The sequence below is a fragment of the Oncorhynchus gorbuscha genome, linkage group LG07, assembly GCF_021184085.1.
Source record: "Oncorhynchus gorbuscha isolate QuinsamMale2020 ecotype Even-year linkage group LG07, OgorEven_v1.0, whole genome shotgun sequence".
NCBI classification, from domain to species: domain Eukaryota; kingdom Metazoa; phylum Chordata; class Actinopteri; order Salmoniformes; family Salmonidae; genus Oncorhynchus; species Oncorhynchus gorbuscha.
In genome coordinates, this window is record NC_060179.1 from 31,526,567 (window position 1) to 31,549,060 (window position 22,494).

Genomic DNA, 22,494 nt, shown 5'->3' on the forward strand with positions numbered 1-22,494 from the left:
CAGCATTTGTGGGTTCGATTACAGGCTCAAAATGGCTAGAAACAGATAACTTTCTTCTGAAACTCGTCAGTCTATCCTTGTTCTGAGAAATGAAGGCTATTTCATGCGAGAAATGGCCAAGAAACTGAAGATCTCGTACAACGCTGTGTACTACTCCCTTCACAGAACAGCGCAAACTGGCTCTAACCAGAATAGAAAGAGGAGTGGGAGGCCCTGGTGCACAACTGAGCAAGAGGACAAGTACATTAGAGTGTCTAGTTTGAGAAACAGACGCCTCACAAGTCCTCAACTGGCAGCTTCATTAAATAGTACCCGCAAAACACAACTCTCAACGTCAACAGTGAAGAGGCGACTCCGGGATGCTGGCCTTCTAGGCAGAGTTCCTCTGTCCAGTGTCTGTTCTTTTGCCCATCTTAATAATTTATTTTTATTGGCCAGTCTGACATATGGCTTTTTCTTTGCAACTTTGTCTAGAAGTCCAGTTTCCAGCTGTGCTAACATAATTGCAAAAGGGTTTTCTAATGATCCTTGACACCAAGTAAATTGAAGCTCTCAACCTGCTCCATTTCATATCCGTCGATGAGAATGGGGGCATGCACGAACCTCTTTTTCCTGTGGTCCACGATCATCTCCGTTGTCTTGATCACGTTGAGGGAGATGTTGCTATCATGGCACCACGCAGCCAGGTTTCTGACCTCCTCCCTATTGGGGAGGAGGTCAAAATAATTAAAAACTACACACCAAATCTATTCATTTTAAAATGATTAGTTCTCCTTGCCATTATCATTCACCTGATGATAAGACAATACATTATAATGTATTATGGGGGTCCCTGGGTCATCATTTTGCCTGAGAGGGGGTCCCTCTGCAAGAAAAGGCTGAAGACCTCTGCTATACAACAAGAAAATATAAAATATTCCACTTTACAACTGTGGCCAAATGACTGATATGCAGAGCTTTGAAAGGGTGTGAGGGGGAATCATGACCTGCCTAAATGACCCCTTTATGACCAGAAAATGAGTTGTTCATCATCAAGCTTTTCCATAACTGCGGTAGCCTTAACTGCGGTAGCCTACAGTCGCACAGCCCTCTGAATTCCCTTGGGGGAAATGTCTTAATTGGAAATATTCTGTGGTCCAACTTGTTTTTCCTGAACAGCGGAGCCAAGTACACGGGGAGAAAAAGACGGTGAGTTCTAAGACATGGAGCGCTGTCATTTTAGACCAAACGGAGCCGGCAAAGGCACCAAACAGGACTTTCCAACCCTGCTGGCAGACACACGTTACTGTAATAATGGTTGCCAGTTATTTAAAAGGTGAAACGACAAAACTCCTCAGGAGGAATACAACCTTGTCCATTGATCACAGCACAACTCCTGCTGAGATTGAAACAAGTCCTGCTGAGACTAAGGGTTGTCTTAATATGAACACGTATTAAGTCTACATCGTATGGTGATCTGTATTGCTACCTTGAAATAGTAGCTAAGTGTTATTCAATTATTTTATTATGTTTTATTGGAAGATAATGATAACGCCTACAGTCCCTATTTTTCCTGACCTTCTTGTGGAAATTGGCCAGTCGTTCCCCAAAAGAGGGCGCCATTACCGTCCAATCAGGCGCTAAGAAGGTCCTACTTGTATCACCCATCAGCAGAGGGACGCATGGTTGGCTATATCTTGACTGTAATGACAAAATATTTTCACACAAGACTCGTGCAAATAATAAATGCATACTAGTATTTTTAGGAAAAGACAGAAATATTAGACAATTCAATATCAGACATTAGCATAGGTCATTAGGAGCGCGCAAAGTGAGCGCGCAAGCACAAGCAGTTTATGACCGATAAGTATAGCGTGTTTTCAACAGATTGTATGGTTGATTGTTTAAAAAAAAGTTTAATGAAAGAAACTGCCTTAGAGTGTGATATGTCCCTGTTGTGTGTCACAAAAAGGGCCATTACTATGCAGTTATTGGTGGATACCATATTCCAGAATAGAGAATACGCGCATCAACTGCGAGTCTGGCACGGCATTGTTGTGGGACTGGTGGTTTGCACTGACTGTCAAAAGCAAAACACTATATTGGTGGTGGTGAATTGGTGTGACGAGGGAGCGGGGGCAGCTCACCGTCCTCTCTGAGAACGCAACTCACATTACACCTCCTCTTTCCCGGGTAGGAATGAGACCTATGTTTGCGGAGCTGGGATGACCTCAATATTTTGAACCGTGTTGCTTGTTTTAGTGGTGGCTAGGGTCCTCTCTCACACACAAACAAAACACCACACATCATCTTTGCCGTTTGTAAACCAGCGAACAGCGCAGACAGGTTTTTCTCTGCAAAAGGCTGTCTTGCAGACTACACTCGAGAAGAGTTACGGAGTGGAGTCTACGTTTTGGACCCCCTACGACTTTGGTGTATAGAAAACACATTCTAAAAAGAGGAGCAGTGCAATCAGTCGTGAATCTCGGATATGTCGGGGGTGAAAATATTCAACCTTGTTGTTGGAGTTGTTTTAGTTTTGCAGTCTCTTGGAAATGCGTTTCAAGTGCCTGGAGGGGACCTGACAAACGGTAAGACCTCACACTACCTAATATTTGCACCATGAAGACCTCTCCATATTTGGAGAGACAATGATAAAATAAAACACTATGCATAATGTCCTGTCGAGAAACGTTTACATTGCTTTATTTATTATTGCCAAGTGCGTTGTGGTGTAATATGGTTCAATATGGTGCCATTTTTTTCACTATAGCTCTAATGGTGTACAACAATGAAACGAGGTTATTTGTAGACGCATTTACTCTATATTTTACTGTCTTTAAGATTGCCAGAAAATGTTTTGTATGGTAAAGACCAACTTATATGATAACCTAGACTATATAGTTTTGATTAATGCTGTGATATTGCGATTTACAAAAAAATCTAACCATCAGCATCCACGACCACCAGAAATGATGTCCATCTTTTTTTATCACGTTGTAAATGGGTTATAAAGATTTGTGTGGTTGATGAGATTCGTGGTGTGCGTCCGTGTGTGTGTGTGCTGCGCGCGTCCGCGTTTGAAGACTGCTGTTATTGAATGTGTGCAAGCTATTGTCCTCTGCTATTTTTATTTCAGTGATCGATCCAGCTGTTATATAGGCTATGTCAGAGACTTTAATCGTCTTACTATAAAAATGAGCACAGCACAGCCTATGTCCCAACGTGCTGTCATACTTATTTATATAATAGTATATTGTAAGAAGTGTTGAACGTGTTTTATTTCGTCTCGATTTTCATGATCACATTTGATGTTTTAAATGTATTAGATGTGATTCATGAAGGGCTCGATGAATATAGCCATCTAGGGTAGGATTTTTGAAAATCAAATAAAAACGTTTTGCATTGTGGTATCCTATAAAAATCCAACAACCTGCAGTCTTTGGCCCAACTATCATGTTCACAAAATCCTTCAATAAATGATTGTCTCCATGATAGGAAAGAGCAATAGGGTTTTGGCAGTGGTGCACCCCTCGAACCATCTGAGTTTAAGTGACTGGAGTGCACTTTAAGACTGGTCCCAGATAAGACCAGGCCCTGGCAGTGGTAGTGCTGTCTGGGGGGGACTGGCCTTTCCTCTTGTGCTTCTCCATTGTTCCTCAAACAAGGTGGGAGATCAATGGCATCAGATTTCCATTACACAAAGTAATCAGCCTTTTTATTATTTCTATTACAGCATATTGGATGACTGTCATTCGTATTCCATCCACCCAGTTCAATGTAAAAGCGATAGGTTTAGGCTACTACATGATATTCAAATTTTCCCTATACCCATCATGAGGTTGCTACAACCTAGCCAATGAATGAATGTTTGCAACGATAGTGCACACAGGTTGAGAGAAAAAATTGAGGTTACAGACAGTGACACATTCAATGCCGCCTTGCACACTCTTGCCATCTAGCTGATATAGGTTGTAATCATTAGTCCAACAGTTGCAAACAAGAGTTTCTATTGGACAAATTCAGGTATGTTCATTCCCGTTTTGTTCCATTTGCTTCCGTTTAAGAAATGTTTTTCAACAGAATCGGTGGAATTAATACACCCTTGATCACGTGTAAACACAGTTCACTTTCATAGCAACCACGTTCTATTCCTTCTTGCATCTATGCACTCTCCTCCTCTCACCTTGTCCCTTTGCTTCTGGACTTCAATGCACATCACATCAGCTGTATGTGACCAGGTGAAGAAACCTTTCCAAGCCAAAACATATCATAACCGCCACACATAGCCTACATCGTTGTCACCATATTAGCTAAAGTAACGTTATAGTCAACATAGCTAATATAACTAATACGTTAGTAAACCTGCTACAATCATGCAGTAACGTTACAGTTTACAGTGAGTAAGCAATTACACCAGTGGGCCCAGGTGGCAATAAATTAGTAAAACCAAAAGCTTACCATGACTTGGAAGAGTTCCAGTATTGTGTTGGATAGTCATATCCAGCTAGCTAACATAGCATCCCTCTGTTTGAGCAGGTTGTTTGAGTAGGCTAAACTAGCTAACTGCATTTGCTAGCTAAGTAAGTGATCCTGAAATTGAAAAAAAAATGACAATCTCTTTCGACCTCTATTTCTCTCTTGCTTCTCCTTCATTTTGGAGGAAATTAATTTGTTCAAAACTGCTCTTTCTCTCTCTTTCAGTTAACTACTCACCACATTTGCACTGCAGTGCTAGCAAGCTGTAGCTTATTATTTCAGTACTAGATTAATTTCGTCCTCTTGAAGTTGTTAATTACTGTGTAAGTCTATGGAAGGAGTTGAGAACCACGAGCCTCCTAGGCTTTGTATTTAATTCAATGTACCCAGAGGAGGACAGAAGCTAGCTGTCCTCCAGCTACAACATGGTGCTACCATACAGATTGCTGTTGAGGCTACTGTAGACCTTCATTGCAAAATAGTGTGTTTTAATCAATTATTTGGTGACGTGAGTATATTTTTTTTATCTAAAAAAGTATAACCTTTTGAATGTTTTACACATTTTATTTTCATGAAATTCACTGAGGAGGATGGTCCTCCACTTCTTCCTCTGAGGAGCCTCCACTGCAAGTCATTGAATTACCTACTCCTTAATATTTGTTGTCTAAAAAAAGATATATATATTGCTCAAAACATTTTATCCTTTAGCGTGTGGTCTCAAACCCAAACCCTAGGCAACACAGGGGAAAAGGGGCTGATTTCAATGATTGACTTGGCATAGAGGAACTATGTCAATACTTTATCCACTTGAATAAAATACAAAATAGCTAGCAAGACGGAGATCACAGGGGTCATTTTTAATGAGTGAACTTCGCAAGTGGCTAGTTTACACCAACTACCTTACCTAAAACCACTGCAAAGGTTTTGCCTGCACACTTGTTTTGAATCATGACGTTCTGCCTCGTGATTTGTTCGCAGAATTCTTTTTTTTCTCATTGACGAAGTTCCCGTATCCCAAAAGAGTCGCAGAGTTGCCTAGGGTTGGGGTTTCAAGACTATCTAGTGTGTGTACTTTACTATATTTATACTTGGGATATCATTTGACAGTAAAAGTTCAAACCTCACTGGAGGACGTCTGTTGTGGAGTGTAGAGAGATAAGATGTGCGGGTATTTAAGCTTTATGGGAGAGTTGCTCTTTCCTCTGAGTTTACCTAGAACAACCTGTACCAGTCTGTCAGTCTCCACTTCCAATGTTCAACAACCACACCACAATCAATAACCATAATTTAGAGTAACAAGTATTGTGATTCCTGAAGGAGATGCAAATCTTTAAATTGAGTGAGGAAACTTGATAATCCACACTCTCCAGCATGGGTTCTAGTGGACACGGTCATACTGTCCACCAGGGCCCTAGTGGGTGAGTCCACCTAGGGAAGACTACAATCTCCATAGGCCTCTAGTGGATGTATAGAAAAGGTGGACTGTAATCAGGGTTTGACTGGTGCAGAGTTCAAAGTGCCACCATGGCTCATTGATAAGATGCAGATGAAATGAGGTCAGGAGATGAAGCAGGAATCCATAGGGGAGTTTATTGCACAGACATATGAGCACATGGGGAAGGGTTGCAGGATAACGTTGTAGTTTAACTAGAGAAATTCAGGAGGGAGATAAACACATGTTAACACACAAGCATGACTGACAAGTGCAACAGGGATAAATAACAAATGGATCTTACTATACATGGACTGACAGGAAATGAAAAGGATCTTAATATGAACATTTATACATGTTCTTCAAGAATGGAAAGTACTCACTTGTCAGTCACACACCACATGGGAAGGAAAACATAAGCTGGCTGCCCCATGTATTCACCAGGAATAAGGAAGAATGGAGCGAAAAAACTGTTGCTAATTAAATAGTCAATGGTGCTAATGAACAATGGAGACAGGTGAAGGCAGTGGCAAGGGAGGTGCGGGAAAACCAGAGGTGTGTTGAATTTGCTTGAACGTTTGCCACTTTGTGGAACGGTTTGTACTAAACAACACGTTTCTCCGAAAATGTTACTGTACGTTCCCGAACAGATTCGGAGGTACTTTTGCTCCCATTTTGGTGAGTGTGGCGAGGTGTGGCTTGAAGCAATGAGTGATGTATTTCAAGGGCAGTAGCCATGCTGACAGCGTTCCCCAACCCACAACACAATCCCTCCCCCATTTTCAAACTGGTCGTGTAGTACGGCATCGTTTCCGTTCATTTCAACACAGCCCATGAGCCTTTGTAACAGGGAAGACTCCAATCTCCACAGGGCTCTAGTGGTTGAGTGCACACTCTCAAGTTCACTTATTCAGAAGCATGCAACTGCGGAACCTTATGCCAACACTGGTTCTGTTTACAGACATGCTCCTGTTTCCCAGAGACTATTAATTGCTGTCAGGGGAATTTCATCACACATCGGATAGTGGTTCGAGAAATGTATGGTTCCTGACAGTGACAGTAAACTAAAGCCGCCTCTGTGTGTCTGTGGGCATTTCTGGAGAGCTCTTCTGAATGTGTCTTTATTTGAGAGAGAAAAACTACTATTAGTATGTGATTGTTTGAAATGTACGTGCACACACACGCATGCACACGCACAGCTTTGTTTTCGTGAAATTTCGGTGTAAAAATGTTTGACCATTCAAAATCATATTTTCCCTAACCGCTAAAATGTAACCCTTAACCTAACCCTAACCCCAAAAACCCTAACCCTAAACCCAACCTTAACCCTAAACCTAACCCTAACCCTAACCCTAACCCTAACCCTAACCCTAACCTTTACCCAAAACACTAAACCTAACCCTTAAGCTTAAAATTGCATTTGAACAAATTCAGGACCTGAAAAAAGTTATTGCTTTCCTACCTTATCATGACATTCGGGTGAAATGTTAGGACATTGTGGTCCTAATAATGTAGGAAAACAAGTACTCACACACACACACACGCACACACACACACACACACACACACACACACACACACACGCACGCACACACGCACGCACGCACGCACGCACGCACGCATGCACGCACACACGCAAGCACGCACGCGCACACACAATAGATATTGTCAGGTACTTTGTCTTGGTACATGGAGCCAATCAATCTCCTTGGTCAGTCAGTGTTGCAGGTGGATCATCTGATATTAGATCCTTGTTAGAATAATCAGGAGCTCACGTTCTATCTAGAGAACTCAGGATCTGGGCCTTTCAGAGATAAGGCGTGGATTAAAGTGTCACCCTGAGGTTATAGAATCAAATAATTACCACGCCATCGATTCCAACCACTACCCGTTTTTCCTCGAATGCAGCAAAGTTTTCTAACCTCATCAACAGTTACTAGCAAACACATGGAAAGGGATCTATCTGTCAACCTCTAAAAGGCTGGGAGAAATTCACAACTTCAGAGATCTTTCCAGGTGCTTCTCTCTCTCCCTCTGTTCTATATAGGGCGTTATTTTTAGAGTAGCTATCCAGTGAGGTGCATCCCGTGTCAGAGCATTGACTGACCATATTTTACATTGTATGGCAGGGGATTTCAACTGGGGATCTGTAGCCCCCTAGGGGTCCGCTGAGTTACTGCAGGGAGTCCGCCAAAAATATCGCTAGCAACAACAGAATAAACTAATGTTGAATTACATACCTACGCTAGAAAAAAGATGTCAACTTTATTTTTCAGCTACACACCTTGGAGCCAATTACACTCACTGGAATATCTAACATAGGCTTTGAAAAAGCACGCGTGAATAGGCTACCAGTGCGGCATGTGCCTATGGCTGCTTGTAAGCATTCTACACTTGGACATACAGTGCCTTGCAAAAGTATTCATCCCCTTTGGCGTTTTTCCTATTTTGTTACATTACAACCTGTAATTTAAATGGATTATTATTTGGATTTCATGTAATGGACATACACACAATAGTCCAAATTGGTGAAGGTAATTGAAAAAAATGGCAAAGTGTGTGTGCGTATGTATTCACCCCCTTTGCTACGAAGCCCCTAAATAAGATCTGGTGCAACCAATTACCTTCAGAAGTCACATAATTAGTTAAATAAAGTCCACCTGTGTGCAATCTAAGTGTCACATGATCTTTCACATGATCTCAGTATATACACACCTGTTCTGAATGGCCCCAGAGTCTGCAACACCACTAAGCAAGGGGCACCACCAAGCAAGCGGCACCATGAATACCAAGGAGCTCTCCAAACAGGTCAGGGACAAAGATGTGGAGAAGTACCGATCAGGGTTGGGTTATAAAAAAATATCTGAAACTTTGAACATCTCACGGAGCACAATTAAAACCATTATAAAAAAAATGGAAAGAATATGGCATCACAACAAACCTGCCAAGAGAGGGCTGCCCACCAAAACTCACAGACCAGGCAAGGAGGGAATTAATCAGAGGCAACAAAGAGACCAAAGATAACCCTGAAGGAGCTACAAAGCTTCACAGTGGAGATTGGAGTATCTGTCCATAGGACCACTTTAAGCTGTACAATCCACAGAGCTGGGCTTTATGGAAGAGTGGCCAGAAAAAAAGCCATTGCTTAAAGAAAAAAATAAGGAAACGCGTTTGGTGTTTGCCAAAAGGCATGTGGGAGACTCTCCAAACATATGGAAGAAGGTACTCACATGAGACAAAAATGTAGCTTTTTGGCCATCAAGGAAAACGCTATGTCTGGCGCAAACCCAACACCTCTCATCACCCCGAGAACAACATCCCCACAGTGAAGCATGGTGGTGGCAGCATCATGCTGTGGTGATGTTTTCATCGACAGGGACTGGGAAACTGGTCAGGATTGAAGGAATGATGGATGGCACTAAGTACAGGGAGATTCTTGAGGGAAACCTGTTTCAGTCTATCAGAGATTTGAGACTGGGACTAAGGTTCACGATCCAGCAGTGACCCTAAGCATACTGCTAAAGCAACACTCGAGTGGTTTAAGGGGAAACATTTAAATGTCTTGGAATGGCCTAGTCAAAGCCCAGACCTCAATCCAGTTGAGAATCTGTGGTATGATTTAAGATTGCTGTACACCAGTGGACCCCATCCAACTTGAAGGAGCTGGAGCAGTTTTGCCTTGAAAAGTGGGCAAAAATGTCAGTATATATATAGGCCAAGCTTATAGAGACACATCCCAAGAAACTTGCAGCTGTAATTGCTGCAAAAGGTGGCTCTACAAAGTATTGACATTGGGGGGGGTGAATATTTATGCACGCTCAAGTTTTCTATTTTTTGTTTTATTTCTTGTGTGTTTCACAATAAAGCATATTTTGCATCTTGAAAGTGGTAGGCATGTTGTGTAAATCAAATGATACAACCCCCCCCAAAACATCTATTTTAATTCCAGGTCGTAAGGCAACAAAAATGCCAAGAGGATGAATACTTTCGCAAGCCACTGTAAATTTTTGCTAACACATGGCTAACCATCATTTAACCAGCTAACCTGTCATGCAGGTGAAAGAGGACCCAAAAGCGACTTGGCGAAAACAGAGTCTTTAATCCAGAAAAGTGAATACAAACAAAAAAAAACACAACTTTCACTCGAAATGACGAGGACCAACTGGAGACTCGATCTTGAACAGCAGGTGAACAGCAGGTTGCCTCGGGAAGGCACTCGAACCAGACAGACTCAGACACCTGCTCACCACGCAGCATCTGAGGAAAACACGACACGACAGGGCGATACACAATCACAGCACGGTGAATTCTAAACAAGGAACCGACAGGACAGGAACGGAACACAAAGGAAGAAATAGGGACTCTAATCAGGGGAAAGGATCGGGAACAGGTGTGGGAAGATTAAATGATTGATTAGGGGAATAGGAACAGCTGGGAGCAGGAACAAAACGATAGAGAGAAGAGAGAGTTCGAGAGAGTGAGAGAGGGAGGGGAGAGAGAGGATAGAAAGAGGGAAAGAACCTAATAAGACCAGCAGAGGGAAACGAATAGAATGGGAAGCACAGGGACAAGACAAGATAATAAATGACAAAACATGACAGTACCCCCACTCACCGAGCGCCTCCTGGCGCACTCGAGGAGGAATCCTGGCGGCAACGGAGGAAATCATCGATGAGTGAACGGTCCAGCACGTCCCAGACGGAACCCAACTCCTCTCCTCAGGACCGTAACCCTCCCAATCCACTAAGTATTGGTGACCCCGTCCCAGAACGCATGTCCATGATCTTATGTACCTTGTAAATAGGTGCGCTCTCGACAAGGACGGGAGGGGGGAGAAGACCCCATGGGTGCTTAAGAAAGGGCTTTGACACAGGAGACATGGAAGACAGGATGGACGCGACGAAGATGTCGCGGAAGAAGCAGTCGCACAGCGGCAGGATTGATCAACCTGGGAGACACGGAACGGACCAATGAACCGCGGGTCAATTCTACGAGAAGCTGTCGTAAGAGGAAGGTTGCGAGTGGAAAGCCACACTCTCTGGCCGCAACAATACCTTGGACTCTTTAATCCTGCGTTGAGGACTCTCAAGTCTGTGCCCTGTAACGATTGTGCAGACCTCACCCTCCTCCAGGTGCGCTCAAACGTTGGACAAACGCTGGAGCGGAGGGCTCTGGACTGGCAAGCTGGGATGAGAATAGAGGAGGCTGGTAACCCAGACTACTCTGAAATGGAGATAACCCGGTTCAGACGAAGGAAGCGAATTGTGAGCGTATTCTGCCCAGGGAGCTGTTCTGCCCAAGACGCTAGGGTTTCTGAAAGAAAGGCTGCGTCTATGCATCAATGTCTGATTGGCCCTCTCTGCTTGACCGTTAGACTGGGGATGAAACCCGGAAGAGAGACTGACGGACGCACCAAACAAACGACAGAACTCCCTCCAAAACTGTGACGTGAATTGCGGGCCTCTGTCTGAAACGGCGTTTCTAACGGGAGGCCATGAATTCTGAATACATTCTCATAATGATTTGTGCCGTCTCCTTAGCGGAAGGAAGTTTAGCGAGGGAATGAAATGTGCTTACTTAGAGAACCTATCGACAACCGTAAGAATCACAGTCTTCCCCGCAGACAAAGGCAGACCGGTAATGAAGTCTAGGGCGATGTGAGACCATGGTCGAGAAGGAATGGGGAAGGTCTGATAAGACCGGCAGGAGGAGAGTTACCCGACTTAGTCTGCGCGCAGTCCGAACAAGCAGCCACGAAACGGCGCGTCACGCTCCTGAGTCGGCCACCAAAACGCTGGCGAATAGACGCAAAGTGCCTCGAACACCGGGATGACCAGCTAACTTGGCAGAGTGAGCCCACTGAAGAACAGCCAGACGAGTGGAAACAGGAACGAAAAGGAGGTTACTAGGACAAGTGCGCGGCGACGCAGTGTGCGTGAGTGCAGCTTAACCTGTCTTTCAATTCCCCAGACTGTTAACCCGACAACACGCCCATAAGGAAGAATCCCCTCGGGATCAGTAGAAGCCACAGAAGAACTAAACAGACGGGATAAGGCATCAGGCTTGGTGTTCTTGCTACCCGGACGGTAAGAAATCACAAACTCGAAACGAGCAAAAACAACGCCCTCGAGCTTGACGGGCATTAAGTCGTTTGGCAGAACGGATGTACTCAAGGTTCTTATGGTCTGTCCAAACGACAAAGGACCGCCCCCTCATCCACTGTCGCCATTCGCCTAGGGCTCGGATGGCGAAGTTCAACCCACATCATAGTTGGCTCAGATGGCGACAGGCGATGAGAAAAATAAGCGCAAGGATGAACCTTAGAGACTGGAAGCGCTGGGATAGAATGGCTCCCACGCCTACCTCTGAAGCGTCAACCTCGACAATGAATTGTCTAGTGACGTCAGGAGTAACGAGGATAGGAGCGGACGTAAACGTTCTTTTAGAAGATCAAAAGCTCCCTGGGCGGAACCGGACCACTTAAAACACGTCTTGACAGAAGTAATCAGCTGTGAGAGGGGCAGCAACTTGTGTTTATTAGATAAACGCCGATAGAAATTAAGAAACCTAAAAAGCGCTGCAACTCGACACGTGACCTTGGAACGGGCCAATCACTGACAGCTTGGACCTTAGCGGAATCCATCTGAATGCCTTCATTGGAAATAAACTGGAACTGAAAAGTAACGGAGGAGACATGAAAAGAGCACTTCTCAGCCTTTACGTAGAGACAATTCTCTAAAAGGCGCTGTAGAACACGTTCGTGCTGAACATGAATCTCGAACGGAGAAAAAATCAGGATATCGTCAAGATAGACAAAAACAAAGATGTTCAGCATGTCTCTCAGAACATCATTAACTAATGCCTGAAAAACAGCTGGCGCATTGGCGAGACCAAACGGCAGAACCCGGTACTCAAAATGCCCTAACGGAGTGTTAAACGCCTTTTCCACTCGTCCCCCTCTCTGATGCGCACGAGATGGTAAGCGTTACGAAGGTCCAACTTTAAAGGGCTCCCTGCAGAATCTCGAAGGCTGATGACATAAATGTGTTTCGGATAAGGATTTTAACCGTTATGTCATTCAGCCTCGATAATCCACGCAGGGCAGATGTACCGTCCTTCTTCTTAACAAAAAGAACCCCGCCCCGGCCGGAGAGGAAGAAGGCACTATGGTACCGGCGTCAAGAGACACAGACAAATAATCCTCGAGAGCCTTACGTTCGGGAGCCGACAGAGAGTAAAGTCTACCCCGAGGAGGAGTGGTCCCCGGAAGGAGATCAATACTACAATCATACGACCGGTGAGGAGGAAGGGAGTTGGCTCGGGACCGACTGAAGACCGTGCGCAGATCATGATATTCCTCCGGCACTCCTGTCAAATCGCCAGGTTCCTCCTGAGAAGTAGGGACAGAAGAAACGGGAGGGATGGCAGACATTAAACACTTCACATGACAAGAAACGTTCCAGGATAGGATAGAATTACTAGACCAATTAATAGAAGGATTATGACATACTAGCCAGGGATGACCCAAAACAACAGGTGTAAACGGTGAACGAAAAATCAAAAAAGAAATAGTCTCACTGTGGTTACCAGATACTGTGAGGGTTAACGGTAGTGTCTCAAATCTGATACTGGGAAGATGACTACCATCTAAAGGCGAACATGGGCGTAGGCTTCTCTAACTCTCTGAAAGGAATGTCATGTTTCCGAACCCATGCTTCGTCCATGAAACAACCCTCAGCCCCAGAGTCTATCAAGGCACTACATGTAGCACCCGAACCGGTCCAGCGTAGATGGACCGACAAAGTAGTACAGGATTTAGATGGAGAGACTTGAGTAGTTGCGCTCACCTGTAGCCCTCCGCTTACAGATGAGCTCTGGCTTTACTGGACATGAATTAACAAAATGTCCAGCAACTCCGCAATAGAGGCACAGGCGGTTGGTGATCCTCCGTTCCCTCTCCTTAGTCGAGATGCGAATCCCTCCCAACTGCATGGGCTCAGTCTCTGAGCCAGAGGAGGGAGATGGTTGCGATGCGGAGCAGGGAAACACCGTTGATGCGAGCTCTCTTCCACGAGCCCAAAAGTGACGAAGATCTACCCGTCGTTCTATGCGGATGGCGAGAGCAATCAAAGAGTCCACATCTGAAGGAACCTCCCGGGAGAGAATCTCATCCTTAACCACTGCGTGGAGTCCCTCCAGAAAACGAGCGAGCAGCGCCGGCTCGTTCCACTCACTAGAGGCAGCAAAGGTGCGAAACTCAATAGAATAATCCGTTATGGACCGTTCACCTTGGCATAAGGAAGCCAGGGCCCTAGAAGCCTCCCTACCAAAAACTGAACGGTCAAAAACCCGAATCATCTCCTCTTTAAAGTTCTGGAACTTGTTAGAGCAATCAGCCCTTGCCTCCCAGATAGCTGTGCCCCATTCTCGAGCCCGGCCAGTAAGGAGTGAAATGACGTAAGCAACCCGAGCTCTCTCTCTAGAGTATGTGTTGGGTTGGAGAGAGAACACAATCTCACACTGCGTGAGAAAGGAGCGGCACTCAGTGGGCTGCCCGGAGTAGCAAGGTGGGTTATTAACCCTAGGTTCTGGAGGCTCGGCAGGCCAGGAAGTAACAGGTGGCACGAGACGTTGACTCTGGAACTGTCCAGAGAGGTCGGAAACCTGAGCGGCCAGGTTCTCCACGGCATGGCGAGCAGCAGACAATTCCTGCTCGTGTCTGCCGAGCATGGCTCCTTGGATCTCGACGGCAGTGTAACGAGCGTCTGAAGTCGCTGGGTCCATTCCTTGGTCGGTTCCTTCTGTCATGCAGGTGAAAGAGGACCCAAAAGCGACTTGGCGAAAACAGAGTCTTTAATCCAGAAAAGTGAATACAAACAAAAAAAAACACAACTTTCACTCGAAATGACGAGGACCAACTGGAGACTCGATCTTGAACAGCAGGTGAACAGCAGGTTGCCTCGGGAAGGCACTCGAACCAGACAGACTCAGACACCTGCTCACCACGCAGCATCTGAGGAAAACACGACACGACAGGGCGATACACAATCACAGCACGGTGAATTCTAAACAAGGAACCGACAGGACAGGAACGGAACACAAAGGAAGAAATAGGGACTCTAATCAGGGGAAAGGATCGGGAACAGGTGTGGGAAGATTAAATGATTGATTAGGGGGAATAGGAACAGCTGGGAGCAGGAACGGAACGATAGAGAGAAGAGAGAGCGAGAGAGTGAGAGAGGGAGGGGGAGAGAGAGGGATAGAAAGAGGGAAAGAACCTAATAAGACCAGCAGAGGGAAACGAATAGAATGGGAAGCACAGGGACAAGACAAGATAATAAATGACAAAACATGACATAACCAGCTGCTATTAGCGATAATGTGTTTGAAATAACCTTTCTAGCCAGTGCTGCGTTCACGTGCTTGTCGAAACCTGGACACTGCCGAATTGCTAACTGGTTGAACGTGGCACGTGTATAACTTCAACCAGTCGGAGATGTCATGGTTTCCTAGTTCCGACCAGCAATTGAACACGGCATAGGAGGCTATATTAGAGTTTACACTTTCAATTATAATGTGGGGAGGTCAAAATAATTCAAAACATTCTACCAAATCTATTCATTTTAGAATGTTGATAACTTCTCTTAAGGCTTTCCAATCTGAAGTTCACTGGTATCTGGGACCTTGTTGTGTACAAATCACGTGGAGACTTACTCACACACTCTGGTTCTGTCATTTCATTAGCCAGCATCCACAGCAGCAGAGGACAGGGAAGATAAACACATTTTATTGGCTACAGCCACATACGCACAGCCACACACACACATCACACACACGTGCACACACGCATGCACACACACACACACACACACACACACACACACACACACACACACACACACACACACACACACACACACACACACACACACACACACACACACACACACACACACACACACACACACACACACACACACTTCCTCTCATAGTTATCAGTGAGAGGAGCTGTGGCTTACATCTGGACGGCATTAGATGACCCCATGGGCTTAACACATTTCTTTGAAACATTCCCACTCATCCTCATAGCCATGTGATGTGATGCCTGTGGGGATGCCAGTGGCACGCTCACACTGATCAAAACAGAAGGTATGATTTTGGGGTTAATTCTCACTCTGGTTCCCTCTCAGAGAGAGATAGTGTAGGCCACTTCAGTGTGTGCTGCTCGCTAACTATGTGGTCTGATTTAAATGCCTGCGTTGAGGACTGTCAATGTGCTAAGATTGTGGTTGTTTGTGGAATGCCATGTGGAAGGGGAGTGCTCTGTTGTATGGGATTCAGGGACAGTGCTGTTCAGTGCTGCTTTGTGCTATGCAGAGTTGAATGGGTTCTCAGTTAGCGAGTGACTTAACCATGACAGGCAGTTATCCACGACACTAGTTCTGGGGCCCCTGCTTCTCATCCATCATAGTGCCACAGGCTGCCTCCGTTCTCACACACACACACACTGATACACACACTGACACACACTGACACAGACACACACAGATACAAGCCACACTTGTACACACTCAGACACAGAGTTGATGCAGTGGTTTCTTAGCAGCGCTACACATAACCTTCAAAAATCCAATACAGTTTTGACCTTCACGGCTAATACAGTCCATCAAACTTCTCTGGCAAGGTGTCTTCGGTGTCTTACTGGCAAAACTGGTCACAAAAGAGCTCTTTCTGTCCGCTCTGAAAGAAAATGATGTTGAGTCTGAAAGAGGAGAAGTGCGGGAAGTTTATAAGCTTTCTCGGAAGGAATTTCTCTCTCTTTCTCTCTCTGTCTCTCACTGCACATTCTCTATCTGGTCACAATGAACCAGGATGAGTGCCAAATGGCATCATATTCCCTATGCAGTGCACTACTTTTAACCAGGGCCAATAGGGCTGTTTGGGCAATTTGTGACTCAAGTCCAGTCTCTTTATTGGCTCTCTGAAGCTTCCATGAATGGACGGACGGGGGTGTGGTGGTTGGAGCCGAGGAATGGCTGTTGTGGGTCATTGTCTTTCTTTGCTCTATATATGGTGTCAAGCCCGTTATGCCACACAGGACCTCGAACGGTGCGGTCCCATACTGCAACAGGGCAACACCAGGCTCTCGCATTGGTCACACCTCGGACCCCTGTCATCTCGGGTCCACCCCTTCTCTCCGCGAAGAACCCCTCTGGATGTAGGGGGGTAGGGGACATAGGGTAGATCTTTAAGGGTGGAGCCAGAGAGAGAGAGGGGTGAGAGGTGCTCAATAGGTACAGAGACAAAGTAAAGAAGGCAGTGGTTAATGAAACCCAGTGCAGATAAGCTGCTATTTATGTACAGGAATTGTCTTTCGTGCCGTTTCCAGTCTCTTTCATGTCCGTCGCTGCCCTTTGTCTCACACAGTCATTTTCTTAGCCTTTTCTTAGAATTACAGTAATCACTCTCAGTGGGGCATGTTTTGTGCTTTAATCTTGTGTTTATTAGATAAATGTAAGCACTTAAGACTGGATTGGGTTGATTAGGCCCCCTATAAAATGTTGAGAAAGCAGGAATTGGTGGATTGAAGGATTGGTGTTGGCTATAAGTGACTTTTATTGAATAAACTGGATCTGAATGGGCTTAACTGAGTGCTCTCTCTGTTAATAGAACTGAATGGTTAGAATTCAATTCGCCATGCATGATAAACCTTTTGATAAACAGCCCAGCAGGAAAGGCTTATCATAGTCTATGACATCTGATCTCAGACCAGCCACCGAAACAGAGATGAATCCACAGGTAGAGCCTTATCTGTCGCCTGGCTGTCCCAGCAGCTGTACGATGCTTCCTTTGGCTCAGCTGGATAATCTTAACAAGAAAGATAAATGTGTTTCTGAGATGGAAGGATTTTCACCAGGCTTCATTCGCATGCAGGGCAGATGTGAGTGTGGGATGACAAAGGAGGAGAGGAGATTTGGGGAGAGTGCACTCCTTACCTCTCCCTATATTCTGCTTTCTTTCCTGAGCATGCAAGGGTACTAGTGTAGAGGGGTGATAGTGTGGAGTGAGTTAGGGATGGTAGTATGCAAGACCACATGGTAATAGGGCATGGGTTATAAAGGGAAGTATGTTGCACCTGTATAGTCTGTTCCGCATTACAAAGGCCATACTCAATCATGTACGGTTGCATATTGTCCTCAGCGATCAACAAAATCATGGGAAGTAGCTGAGCTCTCAAATACCTCACAGCTGCTGGAAATGGCCATTTCATAGAGGCAGTACGTGAACACATCAGTCGTCCTGTCGGAGGAAAGAATTTTTGGGAAAAACATATTTTGAACCTATATTAATGAAGCGTTAGGAGCAACGTTGGATACGTTTCCTTGGTCCTACAGTCATTACATTGTCCGAGTTCATAAAGGGGAGCGGGTAGTTCTTCAGACAGTGATACAGCGTTGCTTTGACCTTAGCTAAAGCAACATCTAAAAAGCAGCCAGCCAGTCACAGAGAGATTAAGGAGCATGGCTCTGAAACATGATACACTTCAGCAAGTATAACACATATCCCTGAGTTAAACAAAGAGTCAGCTCAGCAGACTACTGGTTCTTACAAGAGCAGAGAGAGAGCAGCTTGCTGCCTCAGAGGAACTGTCTGCCTGTGTAACGGTAATATCAGCCTGTGTTGTCTACTTTGTATACTCCGTATTAGTGGTCCCAGGTGGGTAGCGTCAGTTAGCACGCCGCCTCAATGAGGTAATGCATACAAAACGTATACTCACTCACGTATATTCATGGCTGTTAGTTGCTTTGGATAAAAGCGTTTGCCTGATGGCATACTATACAGTACCAGTCAAAAGTTTGGACACAAACTCATTCAAGGGTTTTTCTTTATTTTTACTATTTTATACATTGTAGAATAATAGTGAAGACATCACAACTATGAAACTACAACACATATGAAATCATGTAGTAACTAAACAAATTAGAGATGCTTCAAAGTAGCCACCCTTTGCCTTGATGACAGCTTTGCACACTCTTGGCATTCTCTCAACCAGAGGTAGTCACCTGGAATGCATTTCAATTAACAGGTGTTAATTGAAATTTCTTGGAAGTTCTTGAAATTTTCTTCAAGTGCAGTCGTAAAAACCATCAATCGCTATGATGAAACTGGCTCTTGAGGAACGCCATAAGTTCATTAGAGTTAACTGCACCTCAGATTGCAGTCCAAATAAATGCTTCACAGAGTTCAAGTAACAGACACGTCTCAACTTCAAGTGTTCAGAGGAGACTGCGTGAATCAGGCCTTCATGGTCGAATTGCTACAAAGAAACCACTACTGAAGGACACCAAGAAGGAGAAGAGACTTGCTTGGGCCAAGAAACAAGAGCAGTGAAAATCTGTCCTGTGGTCTGATGAGTCCAAATTTGAGATATTTGTTTCCAACCACCATGTCTTTGTGAAACGCAGAATAGGTTAACGAATCATCTCTGCATGTGTGGTTCCCACTGTGAAGCATGGAGGAGCATGGCTAAAACAGCATGGCTATCACAGCATTCTGTAGCGATACGCCTCCAATCTGATTTGCGTTCAGTGGGACTCTCATTTGTTTATCAGGACAATGACTCAACACATCTCCAGGCTGTGTAAGTGCTATTTGACCAAGAAGGAGAATGATGGAGTGCTGCATCAGATCACCTGGCCTCCACAATCACCTGACCTCAACCATTGAGATGGTTTGGGATGAGTTGGACCGCAGAGTGAAGGAAAACAGACAACAATTGCGCAGCATATGTGGCAACACCTTCAAGACGGTTGGAAAAGCATTCCAGGTGAAGCTGGTTGAGAGAATGCCAAGAGTGTGCAAAGCTGTCATCGAGGCAAAGGGTGGCTACTGAAGAATTAACAATCTAAAACATATTTTGACGTGTTTAACACTTTTTCTGGTTACTACATGATTCCATATGTGTTATCTCATAGTTGTGATGTCTTCACTATTATTCTACAATGTCGAAAATAGTTAGAATAAAGAAAAACCCTGGAATGAGTAGGTGTGTCCAAACTTTTGACTGGTACTGTCAATTTATCTTTTTATTAATGTCGTGGAACATAGATGTTTGTTTGTGACGGACCCCGTGGAGAGGGAAACCGAGAACGTCCTGTTAAGTGTGTGTCTGTGTATGTGTGTGTGTGTATCTGTCTGTTTGTCTGTCTTTTCTCTCTCACTTTGTGTATATGTGCGTTTCTGTATGTGCATATGTACACCACTCTCTCTCTCTCCTTCGATTTTGTGTGTGTTGAGTGTTGACAGTTGTACACCACTCTCTCTCTCTCCATCTATTTTGTGTGTGTTGAGTGTTGACAGTTGTACACCACTCTCTCTCTCCATCTATTTTGTGTGTGTTGAGTGTTGACAGTTGTACACCACTCTCTCTCTCCATCTCCCTCTCCCGTGCTCCGTTTTGTGTGTGTGTGTGTGTTGTGTTGACAGTTATATACCTCTCTGTCTCTGTCTCTGTATTTCTCTCTTTCTCTCTCTCTTAATTCAATTCAGTTCCATTCAAAGGGGCTTTATTGGCATGGGAAACATGTGTTTACATTTCGAAAGCAAGTGACTCTGTCTCTCTCTAACTCTCTCTCTCTCTTTGTGTGTTTGGTGTGTGTGTTGAGTGTTGATAGTCATGGGAGAGTGTGGAGTATTGAATAACCCCTCTGGGTGTTTCATGAAGGAGGGCCAGGGCCTTCAGGGGCCTTTCAGTGTGCCCAGGCATGCTGAACGGAACACAAAGGGCCAGGGAAGGACCATCTCACCACGGCATGTCAGCAGGCTTCATTTCCCCAGCCCAGCGGGAGCAGTGGCTCCCCTTTGTACCAGACCAAGCTGTGTCACTATCTGGGGATAACAACATGCTGCTATACATGTCTTTGTAGCATGTGTGTGTGTGTGTGCGTGCGTGCGTGCGTGCGTGTAAGAGACAGAGTATTTAGGAGTGTGTCTGGTGTTGTCATTCTTTCAAAGTTTTATTTTCCTCTCTCTCTCTTCTTTTCTCCAGCACTTAATAGTGATTTCTGTAAAGTTCAACAGAAACCTCTCTCCTGATCCACTGCCAACTGTATCCTGATCTGTTATTTGAGTTTTCATATCAAACTCGGAATGATAATCATCAGTTATTTTCATATCTCATTTATTTTATTTTCTTCCTTTGCTGTAATATGACATGAAACCTGCCAGGAATAATAATTCAGTGTAAAGGTAGAAAGGTTTCCAACAAAGTTCCAAGGGTATTCAGCTTGCCAGCTTCTCACTTAGAGTTGTTCTACTGTTGATGCTGCTCTGTACTCAGCAATATTAGTGGTAAAGATGTTTTGAACTGTCTGCAAGTCCAAGCAGAACTATGGGATTGCTCCGTTCTGAGAGCAACAACACCAGTCGTTGTTTCTGTGCCTGGAAAGAGGCTGTGTTGCTGGCCAAATGTCTCTCCCTCTCCCAAACAAACTCATCCTTACAACCAGCAAACATGCCATGTGGCAATAACAGTCAATGAAGTGTCTTGGGTTAAAAGAAAATCATTCACACTACCACAAGTACATTTTGGGGTCAGAAATGGGGAGGACAGATGCTGAAATCAAAGTCATGTTTTTGTGAACTACCACCTCTTGTCAGCAAATGGGTAAATATTGTCTCTCTCTATAACTTTTAAGACATTTTCCTTACGGATAACAAGGACGATTCCCACAGTCAGTTAGCTTTGAGATGATATTTCATTGTCATATGGGTGTTTACTGTATGGGTGTTATTTTGGTCGTCGTCACATTCTCCATTCACAGAGATGGGCTCCTCTTCGTGTAATTTGTGTTAAATTGATTTGATGGAGTACTGGATGCAGGAGAAAATAAATGAGCTCCGATTTTAGTGTCTGCCTGCCTCCGGGGGAGAACTGAGAAAGTGTGTCGCCTATCGTGCGTGTGGGAAAGCAAGAGGAAAACGTTTGTTTGGTCATTTGTTTGTGCATACTGTATACTGCGGGCTAAACGCCTAGAGGGATTACGAGCGCAGCTCTGCTTGTAGTGGCTCCAAAGTTAGGCTTGGAGTTTTCCCTAGTCACAGGGCTAGAAAAAAACTCCTGTGCCTAAAAGTGTGATAGTTTCACCGGTGATCTACTTAGTGGTTGCTGTTTTGGTGTAGGCCAGCAGATCAGGAGATACGAAGGGACTCTGAGGAGCTGCCTGGAAAGGGAGGATCCTGGTTCAAGGACTCTCCCATCAGCCAACAGTGTTTGTTTGAGCGAATGCTCGCTGCCTGGCGCTTCTGACCTGTCCTGATGTTTCCCAGCTGTTGGGACCCTGCCCCTGTCTAAATGGGTCCCAAATGGCACCCTAGTCCCTATACTACTTTGGACCATGGCCCATAGGGAATGGGATGCCATTTGGGACACGGGCTGTCGGCAGAGAACTCATCCCTCCCTCCCCACAATCCACAGGATGCGTGTTTCTCTTGGACTCTCACTCAAACCAAATATCTACTCTGGGATTCTTACTTAGCCTCATGATCATTAACCTAATGATTAGAAAGATTTACACAATGTAGAGGAGTGATCAACCTCTGGC

At 44.8% G+C, this 22,494-nt stretch overlaps 1 protein-coding gene across 1 annotated transcript in view; it reads left to right on the top strand.

Moving 5' to 3' along the window:
- The first annotated feature begins 2,049 nt into the window (after window positions 1-2,049).
- LOC124039800 (plexin domain-containing protein 2-like) overlaps window positions 2,050-22,494 on the top strand; it is a 184,894-nt gene continuing 164,449 nt past the window's right edge. The window contains exon 1 of the mRNA XM_046356188.1: window positions 2,050-2,570. Within this exon, the coding sequence (XP_046212144.1) occupies window positions 2,471-2,570 (100 nt within the window). The 5' untranslated portion in view covers window positions 2,050-2,470. The remainder of the gene's footprint in view (window positions 2,571-22,494) is intronic.